The sequence below is a fragment of the Maniola hyperantus genome, chromosome 4, assembly GCF_902806685.2.
Source record: "Maniola hyperantus chromosome 4, iAphHyp1.2, whole genome shotgun sequence".
Classification (NCBI taxonomy): domain Eukaryota; kingdom Metazoa; phylum Arthropoda; class Insecta; order Lepidoptera; family Nymphalidae; genus Maniola; species Maniola hyperantus.
In genome coordinates this window covers 4,496,023-4,517,401 of record NC_048539.1, presented here as the reverse complement: position 1 = coordinate 4,517,401, position 21,379 = coordinate 4,496,023, and the positions used below count along the sequence as shown (strand labels likewise).

At 41.1% G+C, this 21,379-nt stretch overlaps 1 protein-coding gene across 4 annotated transcripts; it reads right to left on the bottom strand.

Annotated features, from left to right (window-relative positions):
* Window positions 1-712: 712 nt before the first annotated feature.
* On the bottom strand, window positions 713-21,329 carry LOC117981977 (uncharacterized protein CG7065-like). 4 transcript variants are annotated; one of them, XM_069498151.1, is made up of 24 exons: window positions 21,019-21,329; window positions 20,054-20,191; window positions 18,828-19,033; window positions 14,536-14,697; window positions 13,574-13,688; window positions 12,833-12,974; window positions 12,349-12,502; window positions 11,666-11,832; window positions 11,438-11,538; window positions 10,965-10,986; window positions 10,020-10,086; window positions 9,674-9,771; window positions 8,859-8,970; window positions 8,292-8,472; window positions 7,730-7,904; window positions 7,030-7,254; window positions 6,330-6,434; window positions 5,770-5,895; window positions 5,222-5,510; window positions 4,702-4,899; window positions 3,574-3,738; window positions 3,200-3,369; window positions 2,682-2,967; window positions 713-2,309 (listed from the first exon to the last, which is right to left on the bottom strand). In XM_069498151.1, the coding sequence occupies exons 3-24, from the start codon at window positions 18,933-18,935 to the stop codon at window positions 987-989; spliced, it is 4,491 nt and encodes a 1,496-aa protein (XP_069354252.1). In that variant the 5' UTR covers window positions 18,936-19,033; window positions 20,054-20,191; window positions 21,019-21,329; the 3' UTR covers window positions 713-986. The 4 variants fall into 4 exon arrangements, with proteins under 4 accessions (XP_069354252.1, XP_069354251.1, XP_069354253.1 ...); XM_069498150.1 differs by lacking the exon at window positions 20,054-20,191; XM_069498152.1 differs by lacking the exons at window positions 18,828-19,033; window positions 20,054-20,191.
* Between the last annotated feature and the right edge of the window lie 50 nt (window positions 21,330-21,379).

The following is a 21,379-nucleotide window of genomic DNA, read 5'->3' as shown; positions in this document are numbered from 1 at the left end:
CGTGGCAACTGTTTAATTATCCGGGAATAAAAATGTCACTCTCTGTCTTTACTAGATCCATGCAAAAAATCACGTCGATCCGTCGCGACGTGATCGTGACGTGCACACTTTCGCATCTGTATATATAAAATTCAAAGTCCTGACTGACTATCAACGCACAGCCTAAACCGCTGGTCCTATAGAAATGAAATTTGAAGGGTGTGTTCTTTTTAAAAAGTAGGTATCCACTAAGAAAGGATTTTTTGAAATTCTACCCCAAGTAAAATTAAAAAAATGGTGCGCATATCACGCAAATAAAAAGCGCGACATGAGTTGCCACGATACTAAAGTTGTAACCTTGTACTTTGACGTAAGATTTTTTACTGTTACGTTATCTGCTAAAGCCACCATGATCCCAACTCAAAACTTCATAGTCGCAGATTGTTCCTCCGTGTTGGGGTCGAGGGTCCTGGGGACAATACGCAGGGAAACTAAGCTTTTATAAAATAACAAAAGGTTTTTTTTTTTCATGGTGATCATTTTGAAATTTTATTATTTGTTTTTGGCAATAGAAATACGCATTATGTGACTACCTATTACGATTCATGAGATACCGTTGCAGACAGGCAGGCAGACAGACAGCAGAGGCTTAGTAGTAGGGTCCCGTTGGTAATTGGTTGGTTGGTAGGTTCGGGTACGGAACCCTAAAAAGATAAAAAGCAATAAAACTAAATTGTTAAAATCTTGTTTATTGAAATCGCACTGAGCGAAAATTTATACATTACATCATTACAATTAAATAAATTTTTTAGAGGTGAAATAAATGTTTTAATTACAGTAAATATTGATATTGCATTTTGAATTATAAGTATTCTGGGAAAATCCTAAGCTTAGTAAATTATAAAGTGACTTCATGTAAAAATTATAAGAAAAAGTTGAATAAGTTCATTTACCTTTATTTCACTTCTTAAAAAAATCGACCCCTTAAAATTACTTATAGACTACCACTAAAAGTGGCCTCGACCGCGACCTCTCGGGCCTCCGAAGCCTCTGCCTCCGCCCCTTCCCCTGAAATTTCCGGTCTGCTGTTGGTTTGGGTTGGATCTGTCCTGATTCCTGTTAAAGTTTCCTCTTCCACCCTGATTGTTATACGAGTTGTCATTAGTTCCTCTCGTTGGTATAAAAGATTGTCCTTGGTTAAAATTATCTAACAAGCTTGGGAGTTGATTAAAGTTGTTCTGCGGGCCTCTCGGACCCTGATTAAAATTGTTTGGTGGACCTTTGTTAAAATTAGATTGCTGAGGTGGATTTCGATTGAAATTGTTCTGCTGCCCCTGATTTTGTGGTCCTCGTTGGTTTTGATTAAAGTTATCTTGGGGTCCACGCATCCCCTGATTAAAACTGTTGTCTTGTCCTCGAGGTCCCTGATTGAAATTGTTGTCTTGTCCTCGAGATCCATGATTAAAATTATCCTGGGCTCCTCTAAATCCCTGATTGTAATCATCCTGGCCTTGGAATCCTTGATTGAAATTCCCTTGTGATCCTTGATTAAATTTCCCTTGTGGTCCTTGACTGAAGTTCCCTTGCGACCCTTGATTGAAGTTGCCTGGTGGTCCTTGACCGAAGTTCCCTTGCGACCCTTGATTGAAGTTGCCTTGTGATCCTTGATTGAAGTTGCCTTGTGATCCTTGATCGTAATTGTCCTGAGATCCTTGATTGTAATTGTCCAGAGAGCCTTCATTGTTGATGTCCTGGGATCCTTGATTAAAACTACCCTGATTATTATAAGTATTTTGGAATCCTCTTGGTCCTTGATTAAAGTTGTCTTGAGGTCCTTGAGACCCACTATTATTGTATGAGTCACGTGCCTGAGTATTCAAAGGTCCTCTATTATAATTGTCTGGAATTTGTCGCTGCTCCCAAACTGGTGCCTGTGAGGTTTTCTGGCTTCCTCCAAAATCTGATTGATTCGGTGAATTTAGAGCCACACTTTGATTGGGTGGTGGGATTTGGAGTTGTTTTGGCTGCTCTATCTTCTGTGGCTCGGGCAGGTCTCCAAAAGATTTTGGCTGTGTATTGCTAGTCACGACGTCAGCAGTTTTAGTTTCCGCATTTGACGCAGTCGTCGACTGTAAGGCGGCTTGCACCAGCGCCAACAGATCCGTTGCCGAGGACATATTCTTCAGCACATCCACACTTTCTGTTGTAACTGGTGGTTTGTCTGGTGGTGGAGGGGTAGGAGCTTTTGTTTCCTCTAATGACTTCTTGACTATCTCCATTTCTTGTCGAATACGATCCTCTTTGACTTTCTCGGTTGCTGATTTGAATACCTATAAAAAAAACAAACGCAAAATCACTATTCAATCTAAAATACGAGTACCACAAAATTTGAGCTAAAAAGTTTCCAACATAATTTTAAGATCTCTCGAGCGCGCTTGTCTGGAACATTTACTTTATTATTTATTATTATACACTTTATTTGTACCACCACAAGAAGGATTACAATAAAAGAACAACAAAACCACAGACAGAAGGAGGATACAAAAGGCGGCCTTATCGCTAATTGACGATCTCTAACAGGCAACCTTGAGAATAGGAAAATATGAGGAAAAACAGACTGCGGGTGGTGCTTTCCTACCTTAGTAGAAATTCTTAAGGGTACGGGGATCTATAAGGGTTGAAGTGATAAGGGCACTACTCACGTCTTCCACAGTATAGTCGTCGTCATCATCACTCACTATAGTGACAGGTTCCAGACTGGTTGGCTGCGGGTCGGCTTTTTCTTCCCCCGGCGCGTTATTTGCCGCCGCGCTCACATACTGGCGCAGTCTCTCCACACGCTCAGGCTCGCGCGCTTCCAGCTTTTTCAAGTATGCGATCAGACTGTGCTGCTCCTCCGCTGATAATTCGTTGAAGTTCTTGAGCAAAGTTTCTAGATCCGAGTCTGACAGACCGTCCATTGCGTCCGGTGCGTCTTCTTTCTCTACTCTGTATGACAACATTTTTGCATTATTGGTTGAGTACAAAAAGTCGAATTCTGAAAATAAAAATTCTTTAAAAAAATTGTTTCTAAACGGTTTAAGTCGGGCGAGTTCACGTGTCGCTTTCTAGTTTTTTTTTTTCAATTTATAGACTTGAGTGCTTGGCTGCAATCAGACCTACAGTTTTGTATGCTCGCCCGACTTCAACGGTATTTGCAGGCGAAGGCCTTTAAACTTACTTCTTGTCGTCATAAGCGGACTGCAGCATCTGCAGCGCGGAGGCGGTACCAAGCGCGGCGGCGGCGCTGGGCGCGGCAGCGGGCGCGCGTGTCGACTTGTTGTTGGCCGCGCGCGCCTCTACTTTCTTCTTCGATTCTGATTCACGTTTTTTCGCTTCGGCCATACCAACCTGAAGTTAAATAATTAATTATAGTCTTAAACATATCCAAATTAAAAACCAGTTGCAGTAATTGTGCAATAGAAATGAGTAAGCGGCAGTCGTCGAAAGGAAGCGCCGCCGTAATCACGGGTCTCGAGACCAAGTGAGCCCGGCCTGGTTGTGCAGCAACTTGTGATTTAATAATTAATAGAAATCTGAGCTAAAAAGACTCACCACTGCGTCAACCAGCTGAGCCAGCTCCTCTGATGAAACGTCAGTCTTGCCCTGCGCGATGAGCGCGGCGGCCATCTGCTGCGCGATCTGCTCGCGGTCCACCTCGCCCACGCCCGCCACCGGCACCGCCACGCTGCTGCGAGCCGCGCCGCTGGCCGCAGCTTGCTATATACACATGACCAGAATAAAATCTAATATTTATCTTATAACAAACTAGATCCCGCAACTTCGTTCACATGGATTTAGGTTTTTTTGAAATTCCGTAAGAACTTTAATTTTTTCGGAATGAAAAGCAGCTTGTCACTCTCCACAAAAAAAAATCACTTCACATTTACATTATATTAGGATAGAAGATAGATACTTACGTTTCTGCGCCTACGAGGTGGGCGCTTACGCGGACGGACGCGCGGGCGCTTCCTCTTGGCGAGCACCGCGCGCACCGCGAGCCTCACTCTGAGCTCGGCCTCCTTCGCACAAGTACCAACAGTCTTGTGGTGGTGGTGGTGCACACACACACAACACAGTGGTGTGTGAGTAATCGCACACCACTTACTCTCATCGTGATCATCGGCACGATCACTACCCATATTATAAATGCGAAAGTGAGTTCGTTTGCTGGTTTGTCCTTCAATCACGTCGCAACAGAGCAACGGATTGACGTGAGTTTTCGCATGGGTGTAGTTAAAGACCTGGAGACTGGAGAGTGACATAGGCTACTTTTTATCCCGAAAAACAATGAGTTCTCACCGGATTTTAAAAACTAAATCTACGCGGACGAAGTCGCGGGCACCAACTATTTTTAGCATATTATCATAATTTGCCTGTTGGTGTTCCGAGTTATTAAATAAAGTAATAATATGTTTAAAAAGAAAGGCGCGTGAGGAGTCTTGTATTAAGTTTTTATGGATGTAATAATGGCCACACATTTGCAACGCCTGAGATTTTTTTCGCTAAACACGCCCGCAAACTATCAAATTTGTTTGCCAAATATGCCGTCAATCAAGATTTCCATCAAACACTAAACGCATTGCTTGACAAACGCGTCAAACAAAGCTGCATAATATCAAACAATTTGACAAGTACGTAACAAATTGGATCGTCTACAGGGGGCGCTTAAGCAAGAATTACCTGTTTTTTATTCTTGATCCTCTTGTCCGCTTCATGTAGAGTGGCCGCCGCGCGCACGACGGCCGCGCGCACGGCTGCGGCCGCGGTGCCCGACACTAGCCCCGCTTGGACCGCACCTTTCAGCTTTTCCTTCGCCGTTTCGATTAAGACTACTGCAGATTCTTGTTCTAGCATCTCTTCTGATGAATTTGCTTCCTCCTAGAAGACAAAAAATAAATAGTTATTTGTCATGTTTAGTCGTAAACAGACAGACAATTCCCTCAAAAGCAAATCAATAGGAAGATCGAAATCAATAGCACCAGGCATGAAAATTAAGTTTGTCAGAACCACAATTTTCGGTTCCAAGCTCCGAGAGTAATCTTCAGGGGCAACACAGGTAGTCTCAAACTAGCAAACAACATTTTTCTGCAGAACCAAATTCTACGGTGCGATGGGCGGTTTTGTTTTGCCGTACACGTAACGAAGTACGCGAGCACACCTGAAATCACCATGGCTATGACGAGAAAGAAAGATTCCCTACCTTTTCCATTTTGAGCGCTTCTGCCAGCAGATCCACAATTTTCGGTCCCAAGCTCCCCAAGTAATCTTCAAGCGCTACAAGTAACCTCAGCGTAGCGACAACATTTTCTGCAGAGCCAAAGTCTTGTGCTGCGATGTGCGCTTGTTTCATTTTGCTGCCGTACATATCGGGGCGCCGGGACGCGCGTGAGGCCACGCTGCCGGTGCGGGAGCGGTGTGTGACGGGCGAACGCGCCTCCAGCAGTGAGCCCATCGAGTCATCGGAGTTCCATGGCGATAGACCATCGTCGCTGGAGCAGAATAATCATTATGAAGGGATATTTTTCTGTGAACTTCCTTCTCAGTCAATAGAAAAGGAAAGAAAGAATTTTCCTTTACTTGTGCTATAAGATTATTACTACCTGCTAAATTTTATGATTCTTAAGGTCAACTCGAAGTACCCTTTAGGTATTGATTTCCTTATCTTGACAAACACGACAGACAGACAACGAAGTGATCGTATAAGGGTTCCGTTTTTCTTTTTGAGGTAAAAAGTGAAATGTGACTTACGGCTTGAGCTCGTCGTGCACAGTGTCGAGGCCCGCGCGCGCGGGGCTGTGGTTGCGCGGCGCGGACTCGCGGCGCGACAGCGGGCTGCGGACTTGCTTGCGATGCGGCGGACTCGGGTTGTGACTCCTGTTGGATAATGTATTCGTTAGCTTCAAACAACGACTAAACAATATGCATGACGATGATGATGGAGTCCTTTTATTCTTTCGTGGAACATAGGGCTGCAACAGTTATTTTCCATGTCTCCCTATCTTTGGCTGTTGCCTTGACTTGGTTCCACGAGAGTCCCATTTAAGGTCTGCTTCAATGGACCTCCAAAGTGTTGGTTGGTCGACCCTACACTGGCAGGCTTTCATACAAAAGATGCATATGGAAGGTAAAAAGAGGACAGGAAGACCAAAAAAAAGGTAGATGTATTGCGTGAAAGAGGATACAGGTGTAAAAGGGGTGGACCAATTGGAAAGACCACATATAAAAACGGAATTTACAGAATTCCGTTATGGGATCCATCGTATCTCATTTTATGATATACACCATAACGCGTTATAGAAAAAACATACCTTGGGATCGGACTGCGTGACCGAGTGCGCAGCAACCGCAGCGGCGAACCGCGGCGCGGGGGCGCGGGCGGCGCCTTGCGCGGCGGAGAGCGCCGCTCCGGCGACCTGCGGGAGTGGAGTATACTTTAACACAACCGGACCAACCGGAATATTTAACACTCGGTACTTAATTATGTCAATATTTCTCCATTTCTGCTAAAAAGATTTTATGAGTGTGAACGCAACGTTAGTGAACGCACGCAGAATTTACCTGCGTTCTTTCCTGCTAGTCAGAGTAAAGCCACACGATGTGTTGCGTTGGCAGCGCCGCTGCGTTCTCCTTCATACAAATCGCTGTACCATGCCATACGATGCGTTGATACGCCCACCGGAGTTGGGACCAGAGGATGAGGTGGGAAGGTGTGGAGCGACGCAACGTCATACTTTCTGCCGGAGCGGCAACGCAGTGCCCGTGTGGCATCCAATACTAAAATCCACAGCGGTACGGCGCCGCAACGTACCGGAAACATCGTGTGACCCTCATAGTGTTCAGACGATCTGCGTCAGGGCTCAGGCTCGAGCCGCCTCGGCGAAAGGTCGGCGCGGCGGGGAACCTACTGCGCGGACCTGCCGGCAACCTGCGCCGCTCTGGTGGCCGACTCGATCAGGGAATTTGCCGAACTTTACATTAGTAAAAAAAAAATATATACAGAAGTCTTACCTGCGGTCCCGGCGTTCGGGCGATCTTCTTCGTGGCTCGGGCTCAAGCCGCCTCGGCGGAGGCCGTCGAGGGCTGGGGCTGCGTCGACGCGGCGGGGAGCGTCGCCGGAGACCCGGGGACGGGGACCTGCGGCGCGGGCCTGCCGGCGACCGGCGCCGTTCCAGCGACCTGCGCCGCTCGGGCGACCTGCGCCGCTCGGACGATCGACGACGATCAGGTGATTTGCTGCAAGAAACTTCACATTTACTTCAGTGGTTTCTAGATCATTTTACAATACGCGGCCGAAAGCAATGTACGTACATCGACCTTTAGTAGAAAACAGCAGATTTGTAGAGCACTGTCTCGGTCGTTGAGACCGACAAAACGTCATCTAGGTACGAGACAACGCTCTACAAAGCCGAAATGACATTCTAAAGGCCGATGTACATTACTTTCGGCCGCGTAATATATGTATAGTTGGCATAGAAGGTGGTCACCAGATTAGCGTAGCCATAGATGATCATCTGCCATAAAATCAAGTTATTAGCTACTTAACTGCTAACTTGGAGGGAGTATGGCAGTTTTATTAAGCCCATACCCCTGATCGGTGGCGGCACGGCTTTGCCAGTAGGGTACTGCACGCGTCGCTGTATCAAGTAATCACAACTCGTCCAGACGTAGTGTCGCTGAACCTAAGCTGACGGTGTTTGCTGTTACGTACCGTTTCCCGTCGCCCTTGTCGTCGACGCGCTCGACGTCGGGCGGCGTGACGCGCAGGCGGCGGTAGATCTCGCCCACGGTGGAGCGCATCTCATCCTCGTGCAGCTCCTTCATGCGCGCCGTCCAGAACACGATCCACTCCGGCTTGAAGTCGTGCTTCGACGGGTCCTTGCCCTCTGTACATGGTATGTTATATAGCCTTCATCTCACGTGGGAATGCGGAAACACTTGAATTTTATGAAACTATAAATAACAAATGCGGGCACGTCCTAAACAAGAGTGGAAGACAAACGACAAAATGAGCAAGAGAACACATCTATCCTATCCTAATCCTTTCGAAATACAGAACAGTTGTGCACTTCACAGAGTAGAGATTATTTTAAGAAATAAAATTAATTTCTTTCTTTCTTTATTCCTTTCTTTCTATTGGTTAATCAACACATGTAAGCACCTCGCAGAATTGATTCAAGTGTGCAATCTAATTTTTAACAAGTAACTTGTACTTGTAGATAGCATCCAGGTTTTCCATCATTGCTTGTACAACAAATAACAAGTCAACTCACCGGCCTGTATCTCCTTGTATCGTCGGTTCCAGAACTTCTTCCACTCGTCGGGGTAGAGCGGGTGCTTCTCGGGATTCTTCTCGTGATAGGCGAGCGCCTTGCGCGCCAGCTCCTCGGCCGAGGCGCGCTGCTCGGCCGCCAGCTTCAGCTTGTACTCGTAGTTAGGAGGTCGCGTAAGTGCCTTTACAAAAAAATAGTAAGTCCAAATCCATTTATGCTTGGAGTTTCCCTACATGATCAAATCAGAAATAACGAGATCTGTAGGAGGACCAGAGTAAACGACATAGCTCAAGGGTGTGCGAAGCTGAAGTGGCATTGGGGAGGGCACATAGTTCGAAAAACCGATAGAAATTGGGGTCCAAGGTGCTAGAATTGCAAATCATTGCATCGCATGGAAACTATAAACAACACACGTTTTTGCTTTGCATATTTTGATAAATGTAAAATGTGTTTGTATTCAAAGAATTTTTCCTTATACTTCTCAGAAAGTCAGCTGGTCAGAGAAGGCAAGGTCAACAGATTAGTATTTCCTCCTATCCAAAAAATGAAATTGAAGGGAAGAAGTACCTTATCGTCGGCCGGTTTGCTGGTCACGTTGCGAATGCTGTAGCGGGAGCGATACGGACTCGCGCCACGCTTCTCAGGATATGGCTCGTAGCGCTTCGGCTCTGGTTTAGCTCTGTTACGTTACAACCCATTATTTTATAGTTTACCTAAAGTATCGTGAGTGATATCCATTATAAATAAACTAGATGATGCCCGCGACTTCGTCCGCGTGGATTTAGGTTTTGAAAATCCCGTGGGTACTTTTTAATTTTCCGGGATAAGGGATAGCCTATGTCCTTCCCCGGGATGCAAGCTATCTCTGTACCAAATTTCGTCAAAATCTGTTGAACGGTTGAGGCGTGAAAAGCCAGCAGACAGACAGACAGATAGACAGACAGACACACTTTCGCATTCATAATATTAGTATGGATACAATGATCTAGAGCCATCTCCCCCCCTGTTCAGCCTCACATCAGTTCGCACGCAATCTCATTCGCGCCGCGTCGTAACATGAGGTGCTTTGAAAAAGGACCCGGATGGGTTACTAACTAGTCGGATTAGCTTTGAACTAATCATGTGAGAGCCATCATCATCAATCAGAGAGAGCCCGCGAGGGCCAGACCTTCATTATTTTATAAAAGCTGAAAGTTTCTCTGTGTACTGTCCCCCAACACAGGGAGGAACGATCAGCGACTATGAAGTTTGCATCATGGTGGCTTTAGCAGATAACAGGTAAAGGTTAAAAAGGTAAAAGGTGAAAAAAATCTTACGCAAAGTATAAAATGTAATTTTTTATATGTACTTTGGAATAGTACCTATGAACCAAGTATATTTACCTATGAACCCTGTCGTCTCGAACAGAGCGGAAGTCGGGCTCGTCGCTCACATCCGACAACGCTTCCAACGAGTCGCCAGGTCGGCTTCTTTTAGGCGCCTAAGACCAAAAAGAAATTATTAATAAATGGAAGCATCTACTTTCTAAAGAAACACTTTTTTAATATGTGGATTGAAATATGAGCATTAATAATTGCTTGACGACAATCATGCTCAACTCAAAGATGGAGTCTAGGTAGGAGCGTGGTTGGAAAAAGCAAGCACATTGCTTGCTTTTTCACTCTTGCCTTGAAAGTAAAAATTAATGTGTTTTTCTTTTTGTTTTCTTTAAAATGAAGACAAACTTACGTTATAGTGGTTGCCGGTCGGCTTAGTAGGCGCTGCGACAACTGGTGGCGACGGATCACGTTTTTTTCTAAAGAAGAAAAACGTTTCATAAACAAAATATGCTTAACTAGCTTACGCTCGCGACTTCTCCGCGTGGGCTACACAAATTTCAAAACCCTATTTTACCCCCTTAGGGATTAATTTCAAAAATCTTTTCTTAGCGGATGTCTACGTCATAATAGCTATCTGCATGCCAAATTTCAGTCTGATCTGTCCAGTAGGTTAAGCTGTGCGTTGATAGATCAGTCAGTCAGTCAATTAGCTTTTCCTTTTATATATAGACTAGCTTATGCTCGCGACTTCGTCCGCGTGGACTACATAAATTTCAAACCCTTATTTGACCTCCTTAGGGGTTGAATTTTCAAAAATCCTTTCTTAGCGGATGTTCGTCATAACAGCTATCTGCATGCCAAATTTCAGCCCGATCCGTCCAGAAGTTAGAGCTTTGAGTTGATAGATAACTTGTAGTTAGAGCTGTGCGTTGAAAGATCAGTCAGTCAGTCAGTCACCTTTTCCTTTTATATATAAAGATAAATAATAAATAATAAGGGCCACTTGCACGACCACACTACATTAATTGGCTTATTTAAATTTTGTGTCACTTTTTGACAAGTTTATTCCGCGGTTGACAAGAAAAGGACAAATGTACAACATTTTCTGTTGTATAGGCAGGCGTTACTTTGCAGAAGTCCATGATGTACAAGGAACCAAAAGCTTAATTTGCTATAATCCGCTGAAATAGACAAATCTGTATGGTGCATATTGCTTGTTGCATGCAGATTTGTGAGCGACAGACCGAGACAATGACACCTCAATGACACCACATTAGTATCTACATTGCACCCATGCGAAGCCGGGGCGGGTCGCTAGTAGTAAATAAAACAATCAAAGCAAAACTTAACATACCTAGCTCCAGTTTTGGTGGAATCTGTTGAGAAAAAGAAAAAGACATTATGATATAAAGTAACTCGAAAATCTAAAATATTTAAATTGATAATCGGTAGACATAACAAAAATTACGATATACTTAAACAAAAACATGTACAAATATTGAATCATGTAATATCCGGCTCGAAGGACCAATATTTAGTAAAATACGATGATTACCTAAAAATTCTTAGCTATTATCGGCTATACGACATGAATATAGAGTTTAATTTGTATTGATTGTCTAACGAATTTCATAAGTCATAACTGAATATTACGCGTGCAATCTGAGAAAGGTCTCGCCATTTTTGCTCGTTGCAATGTCATAAGTTCGGTTTACCGTAATAAACCGTACTTTTGGCATGACATTGACACAGAACAAAAATGGCGAGACCTTTCTCAGATTGTACGCGTCATACATAGGTAAAGAAAAGTACAAATATTATAGTTACCAAGTGATGTAATCAAGTCAGGATCTACTACTTCTTCAAAGGTGCAATCTGGAGTCTCACTGAAATGGTAACTTCTAAACAACCATTGGTGTATCTGATCTCTGGAAAAAAAAAGCTTAGGTTGATACAACCAAAGAAACTTAAAACCATATAGAAGGCTTTGAATATCATTTGAATAGGTATTTTCAGGTTTCCGTACCGCTCTATTGGGAACAAAGAAGACTATACCTTTCCTTCTCGTACACTTCCTTGTCAATGTTGACGGGCTTCAGGCGGCCGTACTTGTCCTGGATGCGCTGCGCGAGGCGGTTCATGATGACCGCCACACCCTCGCGGTACTGGTTCTGCGCGCGGTACGGCGTCAACACTCCGCAAGCTTTGCTGAAATGCCGCAACTGCAATGGAATACCATCCCCTTAGTACGAAAGTTATATATTATGACTAGCTAATCTAGGCGACTTCGTCCGCGTGGACTTCACAAATTTCAACCCCTTATTTTACCCCCTTTGGGGTTGAATTTTCGAAAATTCTTTCTTAGCGGATGTCTACGTCAGAATAGCTATCTGCATGCCAAATTTCAGCCCGATCCGTCCAGAAGTTTGAGCTTTGAGTTGAAAGATATCAGTCAGTCAAGATGTCAATTTGTGTTCCGTTCATACTGCCGGTGTTTCAAAGGCTGTAACTTCGAGAATTTTTCTATGATTTATCGTCTCCATAGCCTAATATTTGATATATCGTCCATTCCAGATCAAACCAAGAGTTCCCTCACTCTAGTGCACTCTGGCCGCCGTACCTCATAGCAAAGGCATATAGTCAACGGACCACCTATGACTCCTACCACCTGACCACCTATCCACCTAAAACGGGAGCACCTATGGGACATATGTTAGGTATCAATGTCAGACACTCACGAGGTAGTTGTATCGGTGCCAAAAGCAGGTGAGGTGGTTGACTATGGTGCGCGGGTGGCCCTGCTTGATGCACAGCACGCAGATGTACGAGGGCTCGTAGTGCGCCTGCTCCGGCGGGTGCTCGATGAGGTACTCTACGCCGAGGAGCGGGGCCCTGCACAAACAAAATTTTCCAATCTGACTAACGCGTACGTCAGTACGGATACACAAGCTGTGATAGCCTAGTGGTAAGACGTCCGCCTCCTAATCGGAGGTCGGGGGTTCGATTCGTGGCACACACCTGTAACTTTTGAATATTACTTGCTTTAACGGTGAAGGTCAACATCGTGAGGAAACCAGCACGCCTGGGTTCGCCATAATGAACTCAAAGGTGTGTGAAGTCTGCCAATCTGCACTTGGCCAACCCTTCTCATTCTGAGAGGAGACCTGTGCTCTGTAGTGAGTTGATGATCATGGGTTGATCATAATGATGATGATAACTCACTTGACGACGTCGAGAGTATCCTGGATGTGGCAGCGCACGCCGGCGTACTTGCCGAACTTGAGGTCCAGCTCCGAGCGAGGCTTCTGGAAGTTCTCCACCTCTTTAGCCATCTTCTGCAGTACATTCGCAGTCTCTTTCGCATCTAATAAATAATATGTTATTTATAATATATTATATTTACTAAGTTTTTAACAGAAAAAAACATCATAACCTTAGTATAAATGCGAAAGTGTTTGTTTGTTGGTTTGTCCTTCAATCATGTCGCAACGGTGCAACGGATTGACGTGATTTTTTTCATGTGTATAGATAGAGTACAGATAGAGTAGAGTATAGATGTGTATAGATAGTGACATAGGCTACTCTTTATCCCGGAAAATCAAAGAGTTCCCACGGGATTTTTAAAAAACCTAATTCCACGCGAACGAAGTCACGGGCGTCAGCTAGTAAAGAATATAATTTTCTTCATGTTCAAATTCTCATATTATAGCTGTTGATTTTTGAAAAGTATTCTATTTTTGTGCCCCGTTAAATTGGTCAGTTAGACAGTAAGTTATGCGAAAAAAGTAATTTCCAATACTAACATAGCTAATCACTTAGCTCTCGAAAGTAGCTTTTCAAAAACACGTAAATATTTGTACCAATCCGATTCGTAACTTCCAGAACTGAAGATAGATTAATTTTTGGTCTCCCCAGGTAAGAATCAGAAGTATTAGAATGGTACTACATTATTTAAAGTCTTACCTCCTTTACTGGTTCCTTTCTCATTCATTATATAAGGGTGCTCCTCAAAAATCTTAGTCGACCAAACAGTCCTCAATGATAGCTTATTTTTGTGCTTCTTCCCAGATACATGAGTCTGCAAAATAAGTAGAAATAATTAAATCTTGTCTCTTATCAGTTTTTTTATAGCATTTTTTTTTAAAGAATATTAGCCATGTTAAATGACTAAATATTCCCCTTTCCCCTCCAACTAAGCGTAAAGCTTGTGCTAGGAGTAGGTACGACAATAGTGCAACGGGCGGGGTTTGAACCGTCGACCTTTCGGTTTTCAGTCCACTTCTTTACCTGTTGAGCTATTGAGGCTCATATACTTTGGTTAGTTGGTTTTTGCTCTATGTTGCTGATACGAACCTCTAAGGTGTAGAATACCCTTCCAACGTCTGTATTTTCTACCACATCACGTATAAGCTAAATACCTTCAAGGCAAGTTAATAGGCATTTTCAAGGCAAGTATGCTCCAACCTAGACTTCAACATTGCTTTATGTGCTATGTGGGATGACCTCCAGCCCGCTGGAACACTTTAAAAAGGTGGTAGGAAGTGGGTAGATGAGGAAGTTAACAACTGTGTGGTGGCGCGCTCCCCAAAAGGCAGCAGTGAACGCATAAAGGCTGCTACATCACCTGATGGTATGTGATGATACAGTCTAAGATGGAATCGGGCTGACTTGGCAGTTTCATTAAGCCCATACCCTTGTTCGGTTTCTACACGGCATCGTACTGGAATGCTAAATCGCTTAACGGCAAGGCTTTGCTGGTAGGGTCGTAGCTAGCCACGGCAGACTCCCACCAGACCAGACCAGAGACAATTTAGGAAATATTAAGTCCCAAATTGCCCCTACCAGGATTTGAACCGAGAACCTCCCACAACATAAGACCACAGCGCTTACCACTGCGCGAGGGAGGGAGGAGGGAAGATTTATACCTGCAAGACAGTCTCCCCGCTGCACATGGCCGCACAGGGGAAGCATAGATATATCCATTTGCCGGATATGTCTCGCCCTCGTCGCTCCACCATGCAACGAAAGGTTCCATCTTCGGTTTTGATCTTCAAACTGTTCAGATGTTGCTGGAACTCTTGCTCCGCCTACAAACCAATAAACACATTCTAAAAATCTTACAATAAAACCAGTCAAGTTAAATCATGGAATATTGCGCGAAAATTCATCAAGTCTCTTAAAATATCTCCGACGGTATTGACGGAAACCGCTTTAAGGGAAGCGAAACAAATAAAACGATGATTAAAAGATACTCCGTTTATTTCATTTAAAAGGTAAACTGTGTTTTGTTTGTTGTAAACATACTCACCACCATTTGAATATGATAAAACGTGCCCGAAAACATCGAACACTTTTTAAACAATTTAGTTTAATTTCATTGACCGTTCTGGTATTATTATTGCAATTCGCAATATTTATTAGTCCTGACTCCTGAACAAGCAAACCATGCTGTGACTGTGACACAACTTACTTGCTTATTTAACTCCAGACACTATATACGCAATATTCTCCGCAATTTATGCTGCATCATTATCTCAATCCAGCGCCGACCCATGAGAAGAGTTTGGACCTTAGTCCAACACGCTGGGCTAGTGTGGATTGGCAGACTATTTATTTAATTTTGCCTACTACTACATAATAACTGACGCACACAATTCACACACACTAGTCAGTAATATGTGCGTGGATTGTATGGCCTTCGTCCGGTCCCTATGCGTATGAAACACGATAAAAACCGACCAAGTGCGTACCATCATACAAGATTATGTACTATTTAATTTTTGTAATTTTCATGGCGGCCATTTTGAAATTTTTGTTATTTGTTGTTATAGCGACAATAGAAATAGACACTGAAAATTTCAGTTCTCTACGTACTACGGTTGGGGAGATACAGCCCGCTGACAGACAGACCGACAGACGGATAGACAGCGGAGACTTAGTATTAAGTTTCTGTTGGTATCCTAAAAACGGACGACTTGCAACGGGAAAGAAAGAGATAGATGTAAAATAAAAGCGGGTGTCATAAAACGCACGCTCGCGCTCGTTATACGAGCCCATAGTTCGAATAGATGAGATATCCGCAGACGCTCACTAAGGCAGGCCTCTGTCACTCGTCCGTACCTTCAGCGATAGATAAGCACTTACAAGTACGCAGATCCTAGGATCTCATTCAGGACAATCAGGACTACCACGATTTACTAGTTTTTTTCCACTTTCAAATTAAACGTTTACCGTTATTTCAGGGAGTAAATATTTTATGATACACTACATACCTAATAGTGAACAAAATTGCTACGAAATAAACATTATTAAAAGTTACACATTATTTTTTCTCTTTGTCTAAAACCCTAGCTGTCGACCAAGCGATAACGTCCTCATCATAGCTAGAGGAAAAGATGCCGAGTATAGTCGGATTTTTAATTAAATCGATGTTTCCTGGGTTTTAGTTTCTTGGTAGAAATAAATAATTGTGTTGTGACAAGAAAGCATGCTATGAATCACTTGGCTTCGTAGGTACGATGCTGATCCATAGATATTGGATCGTTAGTCCACAGTTCGTCATTCGTCGTTGTGTTCGACGCAAGAGTCATGGATTCGACTCACATCCAGGGCAAACCTTCGTGATGCCACAAGTCCGAGTGTCACTTATCTAAGCACATACATGTACGTATTGTATAAATATTTTACGTTCGACTATACGTATGTATTAAATAAAAGTTGTGTGAGATTAATCTAAATAAAATAGAAAAGCAGGAACTGGAATGATTCTTTCTCAATGACAACATCACTTCATGGTCTTCATGCCAATACAGCATCATTATAATATCACAACTAGAGACCGCCCGCGACTTTGCTCTGCGTAAATATAAATCCTACTTATTCCCTATTCCGTAGGAATTTCAAAGCATATATTTTGAACATCTGTGCAAAATTTAATCTATTTAGGTCCAAGGGTTTGGGCTGGGGGTTGATGAGTCAGTGAGTCATAACTTTTCGCTTTATAATATACTAGCTGGCCCGGCGAACTTCGATTATTTTTCACGCAATTTTTTAAATTTTTCTCTACGTAAGAACCATCCTCGTACTTCAAAGAATATTATAAAAAAAGAATTAGCGAAATCGGTTCAGCTGTTCTCGAGATTTGCGATCAGCAACACATTAGCGATTCATTTTTATATATAGAGATTGCCTATTTATTAAGATGTAATAGTAGCTCCTGTCGTATAGAACAATCGCGCGCAGCGATAAGTGCAATTCTTGTGTGCGTGGTTTATATAATTAATAACAATTATATAGATTGTAGGCTGTCAGAAAGTCAGCTTGTGGTCAATATCAAAGTAGTGCAACTTCTGTATGTAGGTACTTACTATATTCTGTGAACGAGGGGAGGTAACAATAAATATTATTATATGGAGGATAGGTAGGGAGTGACTATTCTGATGGAGACTGTATAAAGTACAGATATTTATTCCAAGTCACAGCCAAAAACCTTGGCTTCCCTACAAAAGTATTCAATACAGGCTTAGCAGATATTATTATTTGGCGAAAAAAACGGTAACTTTCGTAAAGAAATGAACATACATTAAAAAAACGGGCCGAATTCCTCCTCTTTGGAAGTTGGTTAAAAATAAATAGAGTAACATACAGTATCATATTTTAATGAAATAAAATACTCAAAAATGTACGCTATCACACTTTTCTTTGTTTATTAGATAAGTAATATGTCTCAATTAATACCTGTATCCAGTTTAAACCCTTTTTACCTAGTAAAAACTAGTTCTGACTAAAATCCTTTGTAACCGTCAGTTGTAAATAGTAAAAATAAAATTACTGAGTAGCCCAGAACAAAATCTGAAACTATGCAGTCTTGTCTGTCCAATCCCTAGAGAGTTTATGTAAAGCGCGGAGCCAGATGGTCGCGCAGGGGGTTTGAATGAAGCGAGACTACGAGAATGAAATGAAGCTAAGGAAGGTGATGAGCGAAGCGAACCGGCGAAATCCGTAGGAAGGTCAAGTACGTGAAGCTAAATGGTCGACGGAGCGAGTCTTCTAGCGTAACCGATTTAAAAAAACAGCCCCAACAGTCTGTTAGTCAGTCAGTCAACAATTTAGTTTATTAGATAAATGTGACTGATTCTAATTCTAGTTTTTTCTAGTTAAAATTTAAGTGTAACAAAGGTTTTTCAGTTAGAACTAGTTTTAACTAGTTAAAAAGGGATTACACTTCTTTCTGTATAGGTGTTTGTACTGGAACCTATTAAATGACATGAATATGATCATGATTCTTACATTTATTAGCCTGATAAAGTAAATAAATTCATAGAATTGTTTTAAAATTGCTGTGTTAGAAAAGGTCACCAGATAACCAGTAGAATCAAATATGTTTTCAGGTTTAGAATATTTCACCATAAACCACCAGCAAATTTTGTCATACTTTGTTAATACAGTTGTTCCAATGGAAAGTGTCCAACACCAAAAATTTTTCTTTTGTGTAAGCTTGTATTAAGTCAATTATTGCCTATAATGAATATTATCAATATTCATTCAAAATGTGAAAACAAGTTTCACATAATCTTTTCTGGTCCATCTGTTTTGTAGGTACATAGTATTGTTAATAAAAACGGAATTAAAGGAAATATAAAAACTGCAACAATTTTCAGGATAATATTCGCAATGTCTTAAGAAAATAAGTGGGACAACTGCAAAGTTCTATCCACTGTTTACTCGAGTCTCACAAGCAAGCAGATATTGAATTGCAATGCTAAGTTCACCTGCTGGTATTGATCATAATGATGATATAGACATTCATTCATCAACAACTTGGACATTCTTCTTTCTAGTTATATTCTTGTTCAAAACATTCAAAACCCTGCTAAATTTTCTCTTAACTTTTGTTAATCCTCATAAGCAAGTCATCCTATTACCATTTGTCCAAGATATTCCTGTTATATTTGTAATGTTAAAATATTTTTTATAACAAAGCTGGGTGATTTATATATAATTTTAAGTATGCCATTACTAATTATACTTTGATTTTATAATTTCAAGTAATAAAAGAAAATATCAAAATATGGTTGCCTGAAAGTTAGAAATGTTCAAAACCATAGTCTACAGAGGTCTAATTTTTTTATTATAGTTAATATATATATATATTAAAAATATTATAATAATCTTAGGGATACTCAACAAAATACGAAACAATAAAATGAACTCTTACCTTAGTGCATGCAGGCATATCATCTTTAATCTCCGGCTTTTGTTTTGGCACTTGCGTTACAGTGTCTTCATAGCCCTCTGCCCCCGGGGGGCAGTCAGGGAGGTCCATGTTGAGGCACTAACACTTGTTAGTTTATGAGCACAGAATGTTCATAAACTATTATCACAAATATTTTATTTTTCACTATCTTCTATCTTCTGCAGCAACTGTAAAACAAAGCGATATAACTCCTTAGTATTTCCATTTATTAACATGGCAATGAAATATTATAATAAAGGTACAAAAAGTGATACTTACACTGTCCTGATGTATGTTGAATATTAACTTAAACTGAATGTAATTAATAAACATTGGTTAATAAGTGCTACAATATCCTGGCTTGTATTCTTGACATTGGTGAATATTGTATTAAAATAAAATATTTGTACTGTCAGGTCCCATTCACATTACTACCACACATTACTTGCAGGATAAATCTTATTGAATATGTAGTGGTGCATACACTGAGTATAGAACAGTTCACACAGTTAAAACTTTGTACATTTTTTGCAGTACAAGCAACTTGTGAATTGTTTCATAGTAAACTGTAATGTATGTACCATAAATATGCAGTAAGATTTATCCTGTAACTGTAAAAACAAATACAGTGTAAATAGGGTCTCATATTGAAACTGTCTGAATTGAGAGTCTCAAGCAATTTTAGTGACTATAAAATATTGCTTAGGCAATTTTAGAACCGTTTTGCTGCAGCAATGTAAAATACTACTTATTTTATTTGAATTACTTAATGTACAGTTCTTTTATGTTATCCATCACACTTCTACCAAAAATAAAAGCAGACTTGATGACAATCTGTTGAATGTTATGAACCTTTCATGTGTTTTCTTGTGCTTCTATCTGGAGGCTACCAAAAACCATTCCTGTAATTCTGGTCAGAAATTGGAAAAGAAGATCTAAGGTATTTCATTTCTAGATAACCACATATTGTAATAATTGTTACTTTGATATAGCTATATATCATTGTTTAAGTTCGAACACAACTAAAACAAAATTAGCAACTTTACAGGAGAGCAACAAAACTTGCTGTTTTCAGAGGTTTGGTTTGTTATGGGATACAGTGCAGTTGCTTTTTTATTACTTTAAGAATTTCTGTTGGATGTTTCCAAATATCTTTCGATTCTTTATTGAATGGCTTTGAAATGTAAACCCCCAAAAAATGTACTTACATGGTGTTAGAACGATGATGTATATTTTGCATTTTGAAAGGAGTAACTACTGCAAAGTTTCTGGCTGGCTCTTTCCAGCAGTATGTGTTTTCCAAACCAATGATAGAGTATAGATACTCATGAGAGCCACAGGGTGGCCTACATGAAATTAGATATTTGAACTTAGAAATGATGTCCCAGATGCTCCAAAATTCATAACAAAATTTCGAAATCAGATTGTACAGTGCATACCTATACAAATACTACAATACTACTCGGCTTCTGGAGCGAGCTTGGATGGCTGGCAGGGAGGGGCAATGCACACACAACAGATGGAAATATTTAAATGCAGAAACCAGCCCAGAGGGGAAGTCCAGACCAAATTATAACTGTCCCAGCTAGACACCTGGCGCTAATTTCACTCACAAAATATTATGTAATAATGTTGGTAATATAACAAAGTTGTGTGAGGTTAGCAGAAGGCGTAAAAATATTGACTGTGTAGGGTCGTAGGAATACATACGCATATGAAATAGCATTTATGAAAAAGTACCTAACAAAGCATAATTTTCCACCCTTTAGATCTATCAATTGAGTTAGTTATATCAAGAAATTTGAAAAGACTACCTGTCATAAATCCCCAAAACTAGAATTTCTTAACAAATAACTTTCATTTATTAGCAGTATTGTAGAGTACATTTAACTATTTTTATATAACATAAATAAATTGCTACTTACCCATTATTACTGAAAACTTTGTTAAATCACTCACTTTAAACAGACAGTCATATTATCCAGCATCGTCATATTATATTCGGAGCTTCGGAAATTAAATATACGGGGCCATAAAAACGTTATTTCTAATATTTTTGTCAGAGTAAAAGAGATGTACTTGTAGGTTATAAATCAACACTTCTTTTGTGCGACATAAGGAGGTACCTGTTATGTTCCTATGAATAATAAATAAGTAAATAAAAGGTACTGACCTTTTAATGCGTGAAATGGTGCTAAATATATCAATTAATCCCAGTATTTATTATATTATACAGTAGTTTTCATACACTCGGTGATGCGCAGTCATCGATTAGGATTAGAAACGACAGCTTGCAGAAACAACGCCTTCCAATACAGAACCAAATCACTTCTTAACACATCTCTCAGATCCAAAGGAGAAAATTAACAAATAAAGACAACATTGATTATTTAAAATACTTCAAGCAGAACGAAAATAACGGCAATTATTGCAATTATTTAAATAAAATTTGGAAATTGAATGGAAGCCATTTTGTCATCCTAAAATTTTACAATTGTCAGATTGTCATTGTCGTCGACTGTCAGCTGTCAATT

Coding starts and splice junctions, on each gene's coding strand:
- LOC117981977 (XM_069498151.1), bottom strand. CDS start 18,935: ATGGACCTCCCTGACTGCCCCCCGGGGGCAGAGGGCTATGAAGACACT. Junction 14,698..18,827: donor ATATGCCTGCATGCACTAAG/GTAAGAGTTCAT, acceptor ATTGGTTTGTAG/GCGGAGCAAGAGTTCCAGCA. Junction 11,833..12,348: donor GGCACCGATACAACTACCTC/GTGAGTGTCTGA, acceptor ATTCCATTGCAG/TTGCGGCATTTCAGCAAAGC.